The sequence below is a fragment of the Falco cherrug genome, chromosome 16, assembly GCF_023634085.1.
Source record: "Falco cherrug isolate bFalChe1 chromosome 16, bFalChe1.pri, whole genome shotgun sequence".
NCBI lineage: Eukaryota > Metazoa > Chordata > Aves > Falconiformes > Falconidae > Falco > Falco cherrug.
The window spans coordinates 4,571,102-4,581,639 of NC_073712.1; the positions used below are offsets into that span (position 1 = coordinate 4,571,102).

At 53.3% G+C, this 10,538-nt stretch overlaps 2 protein-coding genes across 2 annotated transcripts in view; one reads left to right on the plus strand and one right to left on the minus strand.

The window, feature by feature from the left end:
* SCUBE3 (signal peptide, CUB domain and EGF like domain containing 3) overlaps positions 1–8,624 on the minus strand; it is a 51,677-nt gene extending 43,053 nt beyond the window's left edge. The window contains exon 1 of the mRNA XM_055728406.1: positions 8,450–8,624. Coding sequence (XP_055584381.1) covers positions 8,450–8,462 — 13 coding nt within the window. The 5' untranslated portion in view covers positions 8,463–8,624. The remainder of the gene's footprint in view (positions 1–8,449) is intronic.
* Positions 8,617–9,850, plus strand: LOC129737495 (translation initiation factor IF-2-like). Its single transcript, XM_055728310.1, has 3 exons — positions 8,617–9,459; positions 9,548–9,654; positions 9,719–9,850. The coding sequence occupies exons 1-3, from the start codon at positions 8,617–8,619 to the stop codon at positions 9,783–9,785; spliced, it is 1,017 nt and encodes a 338-aa protein (XP_055584285.1). The 3' UTR covers positions 9,786–9,850.
* Positions 9,851–10,538: the final 688 nt, after the last annotated feature.

A 10,538-nucleotide genomic window follows, 5' to 3' on the forward strand; every position in this document is an offset into this window, starting at 1 on the left:
GAGGAAGAAGAGGCCACAATGCTGCAAATCAAGAGATTTCCCTTCCCCTCTGGTCCACGAGGACCAGAGGCACAATGCTGCCAGTCCAGGGCAGGATCCGACCTCTTCGCTGCATCCAGAGCAGCCTGCATTGGGGTGATTGATGCTGGTACTGTACCCCACCGCTGCACGCTGGAAGGAGCTGGCTCAAGAAAACAGCAGTTGAGACGTTTCGATGCCCTAACGAGGGGTGTGGTCTACAACTTGGAACAGAATAGACTATTTTTAAAAATGGAGAGGAAAACACTGTATTCCCAGTCATACGCCAACATCCCAGGCTCCAGCGACTCAGCCAGTCCCCATCACCAGCTCCTGGCTACATCCCTCATTTCCCCAACCTACAATTTTATCAAGATGCCTCCAAGGTGGGTAAAAAAGCACTGAGTCCCACTAAATGACTGCCTGTCACCCTGTGACACCTTTTTTCCAGTGTCACAAAGCCTCCCAAAACGCTGCGTGCGGAGAAAGCCCTTGTTTGTAATTCCCAGTTTGCAGCAGGAGAAGGTGACACACGCTGAGGTGAGGTGACTTACCCAGCGTCACCGGGAAAGTCGATGGCAGCGCCAGGAATAGCCCCGTTCCCAGCTAACCACTAACCACACTTATCCCAGAATAAGGGTCCCTTTTTCCAGCTGAATTTATAAGAGCTTTCCAAGTGACATAAGCTCTTACAGAAATAGGCAGGCTTTTATTCCAGAATAATTACTGGGAAATCGTACTAGAGCACGTATAATTACACCGGTGTCGTTGCTGCTGGTGAGTCGGACCCCGCGCCACTGGCGGGCTGGCTGCACGCTCCGTATGGCTTTTATCTCGTCCTGCTTTTCCATGTGCATGTGTATGTCAAGTGGCAGATAGTCGGGATGTGGATGGAGAAGGAAGGGACTTTGGGTAGAAAGGAAAGCGATAAATCACTCTTTAAAACTCTGTTAATTTTTATTTCCCATCGAAGATACCCTGATAATAGGTCTCACAGCTACTGAAGTCAAAAGGAGTCTTTCGGGGTGCGCTGAGTCACACCCCAGAGGGACTCAGCAATGCTCTGTGCGTCTGCTTCCAGTTCACCCCAGGCATAGCTTTGGAGCAGGTGTTTTATTTTAAATGCATTTTATGTCCCACACAGGTAAAATCAAGCTCAGAGTTCAGGCTGAGGCCTGAAACGCATTTCTGACATAAGTTGTTGGAACACATCATGCTTAATGAAAATAAACTCCTAGCATTTATCAGGTGTTGATATGTCTATATATTCAGCCAGAGCGCTATCTGCCAAGAACAGGGCTGCCTGCTCTGCCTGCCGTTGATCCTGGGGCTGGCATGCCACGAGCAGGCAAGGGTTAACTCGGCACCAGTGACACCACTTTAACTCCAGGACCCAGACGCGCGTGTTTAAAAGTAGCACTTCTCTCCTTAAAATAGTTTATGAATCTTACTCGGGGATAAATTCAACACCCCCGAGCAGAAGGAGACCTATTAATTCCTGAGTTTTTTCACGCTGTAGTAAAGCAGCGATTTTATTTGCCCGCCTTGTGTAAGATGTCAGTCATTTTCCCACTTGCATTTCCATCTACAATTTAACAAGGCAGCAGTTTATTTCCAGAAGCCCCAGCCAGACCCCAGCCAACTGCGTCAATATTTTGTTGCTTACACAAATGCCACCGTTAGAGTCAACACCGCGTTTTGGGGGAGGCTTTTTTCTCTCTTTTTTTTTTTAAAAAGGGTTCCTCTGGGATGATGTATGTATAGCTCTTAAAATACTAAGGGTAATACAAGCCTTTCAGAGCGGCTTACCTGGGTGCAGAGGCATTGCTTTAAAGAATGAAGCACACTACTCGAGGGCACTGACCTGACCAAAGGCATTTGCTAATTAATTCATTCTTCCAAGAGACTTAACTGCCTCTTGCCTTCGGAAACCAATGCAAACCCGAGCCAAATCCAAATCCTGTCGGAAAACACGGAGAGACCCTTATTGACTGCAGAAAACTTCAGAGCCGGGAGCTGGCTCCTGCTCGGCCGGGCCAGCCATGGAGCGCCAGCGCAGGGCAGCCATCCAAATCAAACTGGCCGCTTCGCTCCCTCCTGCATGGTTCCTCGGTGCTGCTTTCAGGATAGAGGAGGGACACAGAGCCTGGCTGAGATAGGCGATCCCCACCTTCCTCAGCCCCATCCTGCGATGCTGTTTTGGGGTGTCCCCCCTATGCTGCAGCAGCAGCAGGGCACAGGCTTACCCTGGCTGTTGGCTTGTCTGATGGATGCTCCGGCAGTGCGCACTGTCCTGTTGGCTTTGGCACACTCCCCTGAAAACCTCTGGAGGTTTTCTGGTCCAGTGTGAGCTCAGCACGACAGGTTCGTCCCTCCATCCCAGCCTCCTGAGCGTGGCTGCCGAGCCACAGGGCTCTTGAGTTCCCCCAAGCACCTCCCTGCGCCCTTGCCCACCAGCACCTCCAAAAGCTGGGTGTCTTAACCCTGCACATATCTAAAAGGTCTGACAAAACCCCAAGCCCAGCACAAGCAGAGGAACAAGGGGAACCCAAAGAACAAGGTTCCCCCAGCATTGCCACCTGGGAAAGCCCTGCAGGATCTCCTCTGTGATCCTGCACCAGACCAGTTTCGCACAAGAACAGAGCGGCCTTAGTGTGTCAACAAGCCCGAAACACCCGAGGGCAGCTGGAAGTGAGTTGCCATTATTATTTTTTTTAATGTAAAACGAACTTCTTAACCTACAGGAAAGTAAATGTTCTTCTAGGATGGCCAAGAAAACCACGCTGGGATTTTCCAAATGGGTATGACTGACTGTTTATGAGCAGAGGCTTCCAAACGCAGAAATAAATGGCTTGCTCTCAGCAGGTTTTCCTTTCTATATTTACCCTCACCTGAAATGAACATTATTGCACACTGCAACATTTATTCCCTCTGATCAGGGGAGCAGGCGAAGAAACTAACCAGCCGCAACACGTCAAATAAATTGTTAATCTGCTGTTTGCGCTGGGGCAGGGGGAGGAGGGAGTCCCCTGGTTTTTGGGCAGCGCCCAGGTCCCGCTTACAACTTCCATCCCAGCTCGGCAGGAGCGCTTTGCTTTCCTGCTGCCGCTTGTGGCTGCTGAGAGCCGGAGCCGGGTCCTGCGTGGAGCTGATCTGTCGGTCCCCGATGGGTCTCCGGTCCCCTCCCTGTGGCACCCAAGCATCCCTGACCCAGGCAGCTGGTGGGAAGGGCTGCTCTCCCCATCGCACGGGAGGAACCGAGCTTCAGGGTGCAAGGACCTGCCTGAGGCAGCGCAAGAAGCCCTTTGCAGGGCAAGAAAGTGCACCCAGATGCCAGGTGAATGCACAAAGATAAGACAGCCCTCTCCAAAGCGCTGGGCTTTGGGATCCTCTTCCATGAGTCCCATTTTCTACACTGGGTGTTTCTCTGCCTGTTCTCAAGGTGGGAAGTCCCTACAGACGCAAAGGGGTGATCCCTCCCAGGGACAGATCCCCGGCAGGAATGAACTGTCCTGCTGACAAGCAAAACGGCCATAAAAGACCTAAAAAGTCCATCTTGACAAGGGGCCCGGGGGGGACTGAGCCATTGCAAACCGAATCTTAACACAAGGCCGGCCACTCAGCTGTAAAATCTCTCCTAATCCCAGCCCTGGGGAAAGGAGAGGACGGGGAGATCACCTGCTTCTCCAGGATGTCGCCCACATCACATGGCTCCCTGGGTCACGCTCGCACCCACCACCACCTTCAAATCTGGGCTTGACCTCCAATTTACCTTGAAGTTCACTAACTAATCGTGCCAACCACTTTGGCACGCCAGCCAAAAATGGGGTTCACATCACCCCAGTGAGAACAGGGGGATTAATCCTCTGCCAGAGGAAGCCATCAGTCATTAGGGTATGTGGGTGCTGAGGGTGACCCTGGAAGGGACCCCCTGGACTTGGGCAGCAGGGATAAAAACACCCTTCCTCTGTTCACAGGGCTCACACGTACTCAACACCAGGCAGGACCTGGCTTTTCTTTTTTCCAGCTCAAACTTTTCACTTTTGGAAAAGTCTGTCCTCATCAGAATAGCTGAGCAAACGCTTCCCCAGCCAGCCATTCCAAGAGCATTTGTGTTAATCCAGATTAATGAACATAAAGCAATTTAGATAAACCGCATTAAGCCAAAAACACCTTTGAACTTTTTTTTTTTTTTTTTTGGATCAAAATCCCTCCCTGAGCGCTGTGTGTGGTTTGGGCCTCCCCGTACCGCAGCTTCGCCAGAGCCGAGCTCTTCACCGAGCAATAATTAAGTAAAGTCAGCAAATATAAGGATTACCCAGAGCCAGTGGCACCGACAGTGAACCAGCACTTTGCATGCAGAACCTGAACCCGATTTTGGGTCTGGGGGTGTCCAGCAGGGTGAGACGGTACAAGGAGCATCTCCCCAGTTCTGTGCACGTCTCCCAGCCACAACACCTGGGCTCTGGCCAGGCTGCCTACGTGACCATGAGCCAAACCCCTCCAAGCCTCAGTTTATCCAGCACCAACCCATCCCCTAAGTACACGGATGACGAGATGAGTCTGAAATGCCCCGAAATGGGGTGCTGGCCACGGGCGGCTGGGCAGGACAGGTGACGGTTCGCTCAAAGTGGCCAGTTCCCCACAGCTCAGACACACACACCGTGACTGCGGCAGCGACAGCCAGCTCATGCATATGGGATGTCTCATGGAAAAGATCATGCTCTGGCTTAAGAGGAGGGAATTAACAGATGCTGTAGTCGTCGGTGAGGCATGTGGTGTGTTACAGGCACGCAGCACCTTGCACATCCATGCCACAGCCATTGCTGCAGCAGACACTTGCTTCACCAAAGGACCCACGAACCAAAATTAGGGGCTACGGCAGCCCCAACACCCAGCCATCCCCTCACCTGGACAAGGTGGACAACACCACTTCGTTTGCCTGCAGGGAAGCTGCAAGCTCCACCGGATCCAGCCGCTTGCCCACATAGTTACACCAGCATCCAGCACAGAAACAATCCTAACCTTGTCTGGTGCCCCAGGAGCTCCTGTAAAAATAGCTTTCCTGGCTGATAGGGCAGAGGAAAACTCCTGTCTCCAGCTCTCCTCTCCATACCCTCCCAAAACACCTGCTAGCACTTTCTGCCCTCCGCCCTAATTGCTTCCCTCCCAGAAGGTGAATTTCTAACACAGCCAAAGCCTGTAGCCTGTAGGCTCCGGATTCCCTCATTTTTTGGAAGAAGGGGGCTGTAACACCAACTGGGCTTTGCCTTTTCTGTTGGGACAGGGTTTATTTTTTGCAAAGAGAGCCTGCCATGGCTGGGCGGCTGCTTGCAAGCACTGTGCTCTCTAAGCTCCGCTCCCAGGTGATTTGGATCAGGATACACCAGGAAGTTTGCTTTCAGCTGCCTCTGTCGGCGCGTGGGTGTGCAAACAGTGACCAATTTCACTGCCGGTTCGACTCTTTTTTAAATGGGGACGTTCACATTCATCGGGCTTGAAAAAACAACGCCATCTTTTAAACAAAAAATCCATTTCCCCTTCCATCAGCTGTGGCCACTGCCGAAGGCATTACTGTTTGAACAAGTGGGCCCTCCCCATCCATGGCTGCCTCACTGTGCCTGGTGGGGCTGTGCTGGTGGGTTTGCAAAAGCGCAGCCATTCCACTGCTGAGGATGCTCCAGCTGCGGAGCTCTCTCTGCTCCTGCCAGGAAAATGGGAGCTTTTTTGGAAAGCTGAGTCCTCCCCACTGGGCTGGTTTTGCTTTCTTAGGGGAGTTGCTTGAACCGGGGCAGAGACACACGGGCTCTCCGCGGCACATTGTTGATGCTGTCAGTGATGCAGACAGGTTCACAGCTCGGCTGGTCCCTTTCCAATGTGATCATCAGGGTTACAAATTTCTGAGGCAATAAAAGGGCAAACTGGAAATGTCCCTATGGAGTTTGCTGCCTGACACTCAAGCACTCACCCTGAAAGACTCAAAATCCCAATTTCCTCTGTTGGGATTTCAGATAGATGGCTTGGTTAAAATAAATGAGATTAATCTAATCAGAGAGATGGATAGAGCTCATTAAAACAGTAGATTAAAAAAACCCACCCTGCCTATTACCAGTGTTCCTGAGGTCTTCTGCCTTTCTGGCAAGTTAAAGCCACCCAGGAATTGGATTCCCTTGCAGAAATCTGCAGGAAATGCATTAAAAATACATTCTGCTATTACAATTCTTCATGTCACTAGCCACTTGGGAAAGGAAATGAATGCAGGGCAAATGCATGTATATTTAAATACATACAATTGCCTCCTCTGGGATCAGGATTTATAGGCTGGGAGTGGTGGGCCCTGCTCTGAAACAGAGACAGACAAGAGCAAATTGAAGTCACCTCAAGAACTGTGCTGTTTTATTCTCTATAAATGCTATTTCCCCACCCTCAGCTTCCTCGCATGAAGCTGAGGATCAGAAAGGGGCAGAAGCCAGGTCTGGCATTGCACAAAGCTGAATGGGGGGCACTGGGGGGGGGAATTCCTGGACAGGATTTGGGCCAGGCTGGTCCCATAATGAGCTTTAGTGGTGTTATTTCTCATGATCATTCCTTTCCTGTGCACAAGCCACCTGCCTGCCCCTTCCCGTGGCTTTGAGCAGAGCAACCACACTCCAAAGCCTCTTTGTGCCCCTGCTCATGGGTGCAGGAGCTTGTTGGGATGAACCTGTTACGTGGATGCTCCTGCATGTGCAAACATGACCTCTGCATCACATGCACAGAGCCCTGTCGCCTTCTCCTTGCAGAAGCTGCCAAGAGCTGCTCTGGTTACCTCTCTGAGGCATCACACATGGTTTTTTTGGAAAATTTCAGATAATAATTGTCAACTTGCACACTGAGCAGACAGCCCTGCTTCTGCTCAGGGTCAGCCTGCTGCACGGAGACACATGTTCTCTGTTGGAAAAAGTTAAACTAAAACCCCAAACCAATCAAAAATTGTGTCCACCTGCAGAGTACAGAGAAATCAGTGCTAAGACCCTTACCACTTGACTGCGCAGCCCCTCTGTGCAGGAGGAGGTGAATTCCCCCCAGGGCTGGGTGACCTGGCAAACCCCACACGCCGAACGGGCCCTGCAGTGCTTCAAGGCAGAGGAAAGAGCCATCTGCGCTTCGGGACAGACGGCTTTCCCAGCTCGTTCCTCAGCGGTGTCTACCCCCAAGACAAGGGCCAGTCGCCATCTGATGTAGCTGCAGCGCTGCCCCAGCCAAGCAGTTTTCCCATTATTGCTTTTTGATGGGATGATTTTTACAGCTCCCCAGGGGCTTGAGGAAATCACTGACGGTTTAAGGAGACCACTCCATCGCAGCCTTGTGCTGCAGATGTACAGCAGGATAGACGTGGTTTCAGGCTATGGCTAACCCCCAGCATTCAATCATTTATGACAGCTAAACTGGTTACAACTCATCAGCTGAGCTGCGTTAATTGCACTCGTGGCTTGCTGCAAAGCCACGGCAATGATGGTAGCTCCAACCACCTTTAAACCCACCTGGGATACTTTCCTCTGCAAAGGCAGCAGGCTGAGGGAGGGAGCCACAGTGCTGTTCATGCAGCCCAGCTGTGAAGCTGTAACTAATTAGGAGCGGTAATGGGGTTGTCCGTCCCCACACAGCATGCCAGCCCTGTGCCTTTCATCCTCTGCATTTCGCCAGCCACAACACCCAGACATCTTAAGCGTTTCGCAGACTTTGGAAGACGGAGCTGTGCCAGGACTGTTTTACGAGGGGCGGATCAAGGCCTCGGCTCCCCAAGGGGCTGGCTCTTGTGCCCGTCCCTTGCACACACAAGGCTGAGCACAGGTCACCGTGCCTGTGGCTCCAGGGCATGGTGAGACACCAAGAACCCCCATCCCCTGCCCCATGGTGCTCCCAGCTCCTGCCCCCAACCACACAGGTGTCTGCTGGTGGGTGCTGTTGGATGCTTAGGAAATAATAAGTCATCCCAGACTGGATGTTTTGCCCCACAGAAGATTTAACCCCGATCCCAGTGAAGTCAGGGGGAGGTTGTAACAGTGGAGTCAGCCACTGCTTTTTTGGGCCCACCAGAAAGAAAAATGGGTAAAATCAGGTGAATAAAGTGCGTGAGAAGTGCGCTGCAGCTGCTGCAAACCCAGCAGTGCTCTCTGGAGCCTCTCCGGCTCGGCAGAATCATCTTTTTCACATCATTCCCTCTGAAATGTCTGAGTTTAACACCCCGGCAGTTCACAGGTCCTAAACCACGGCCCCTCGCAGGCTTCAGGGAGGCAACGGCTCTGCCCCCACCGATCCCCGGACAGCAGGGCGCAGGGGAGCTCCTGCCCTTCCCCGGGGAGCGAGGGCAGCCGGGCACCATGGCCGCCTGCTTGGCTCGGGGCTCGCTTGGTGAACCCAGGCCTCCCAAACCGTTCGCTGCTCCCACCTGTGAAACGCATCGTGGTGGTGTGGCCAGGCGGAGAAGGCCGGGCGTCCTGCGACCCCCAGGCCGCGGATCCCAGGGGGGCGGCAAGCCCCTTCCCTCAGAGGGAAAGGCGGCCGGCCTCGACGCCTCACAGCGAGGCCTCTCCCGGCCGTCCCCCCTCGCCTCCAATGGGAGAGCCCCGCCGCGCCACCTCGGCACGGCGCCTGGCGCATTCCATTCGCGAAGAAGGGGGGCACAGGACCCCGCGGCTGCGGCCCGTTCCCGCTGCGGGGCGGCCCACCGGCGCCAGCGCGGAGGGGTGCTCGACCCGCCGGGCTCGTCAGCGACGCCGCACCCGGCAGGCGGTGGCTCTGCGCGGCACCCCGCGGAGCGGCTCCCGGTCTCCGGCGCTGCCGCGGTGCGGCCACCCTGCGGGTGGGCGCGGGACACCCCCGGAGGGAACGGCAGCGGTCCCGGCGCCCCCCGCCCGCCGCGCCGTGGTTCGGTCCCGTTTGAAGGTGCGGCGGGCTGGGGTCGGCCCGCGCTGCGGGGGTAACGATGGCTGCCGAGGGGAGAGCTGCCGCCCCGGGCCCCGCCATGGCCGAGCCCCAGCCCGGCGCCGGGCAGCCCCCGTGGGAGGACGGCGGGCCCCGCGGCGAGGAGCTGCCGGCCCCCGGGCCGTCCTCCGGTACGGGGAAGCGGGGGCTCGGGGCGGGGGAAGCGACGGGGCCGTGGTACCTGTAGGCCTCGGGGCGTTCCCTCAGCCCTGCCGCCGCTATTCAGGTGTGCTTCCATATGAACGTGTGACTATGAAATCCACAGGGAATGAAGCAGCGGCGCTTTCCAGCCGTGCAGCGGCCTGGCCGCCGCTCCCGGCCGTCACTAGGTGTCAGCCGCGCTCCGCGGGAGCCCCGGGCCCGCGTGGGACCGGCCCAGGGGCCTGGGGCCGGCCCTGGGACCCCTTGCGCTTGCAGAAAGCGAGGCATCTCGCCTATAAACAAATCTGCACGTTTTCACCTTGTCACTTACCAGTTCAGTAATGTTTTTAAAGTCCTCTTCCCTCGCCAGGCCGGGGTTAGCGTTTCTGCTCTTACTGGCTTGGATTCTGCTTTTCTCCAGAACAAGCTGCGGGAAATAACCGATGACATTTCCAAACTGGCCATTGTCCATGAAATTACACTCAACAGGGACCTCAAGCTGCAAGAGGCCAGCTTTTCCCCAGACAGGTGTGTGCATTGATTATTTTTATATATATATGTGTATATATATATACACACATTTTTTTTTCAGGCTTGGCTTCTCTCTGTCACATTACAGAAAACATGAGAATGTGGAAAGAAGGTGGGTTTGGATCTGACTGCAGAAGAAACAAGAAAATAAGATAGCTTCTGAAATAAATAAAAAAAATTGGAGCTTGTTTTATTTATTCATTTATTTATTTATTCATGATTCACTAAGAACTTCTTAAATATGATGAGTGTTAATACTGAAAGATTTAGAGGCTTCAGCTAAGCTGTGACTTTGACATGAACAAAGCAGACTTTTCAGTGGAGATTTCCTGAGGTGCCTACATTTTAGCTGAAGATCTGTTTAAATGACTGACATTCTCTTATTGTGAAAACAAGCACTAGCTAGAAAAACATTCTGTTGATCTCTGAGGGCTTGGAGAGTTTCCTTGAAAAAACGCTGTGCTCCTTTTACCCCACAGTTAAGACAGGTTAACTGCTGCATTTAGGAACAGGGTTGAAAGGAAGGAGTTCCACTTTAGAAAATGTAGGTTGAGAGAGATTTCCATGAGCCAGAGAAAGGTGAGGTGTACTGCTGCCAGTTAGGAGTAAAGATGAAGAGAAGAACATGTCTGAAGATGTGAACTGCAATGAAAGCCCTGAGGAATGGTCCCATCAAATGGTCCCTGAGAAGTTGTGTTTGCCTGATTTTAACAGAAAACCCTTCTCCTCCTCTCTTCTTTCTTCGCCTGGAAAACAGAGTGAAGGGGACCTTGCACGAAGCCTTCTGGGAGTCTGGAGGAACAGCTTTCTGCTAGTCCCCCAGACTACAGTCAGGCAATCCAGCTGCTGCAGGAGATAAAAGAGGTGAGTTGTTCCTGAGC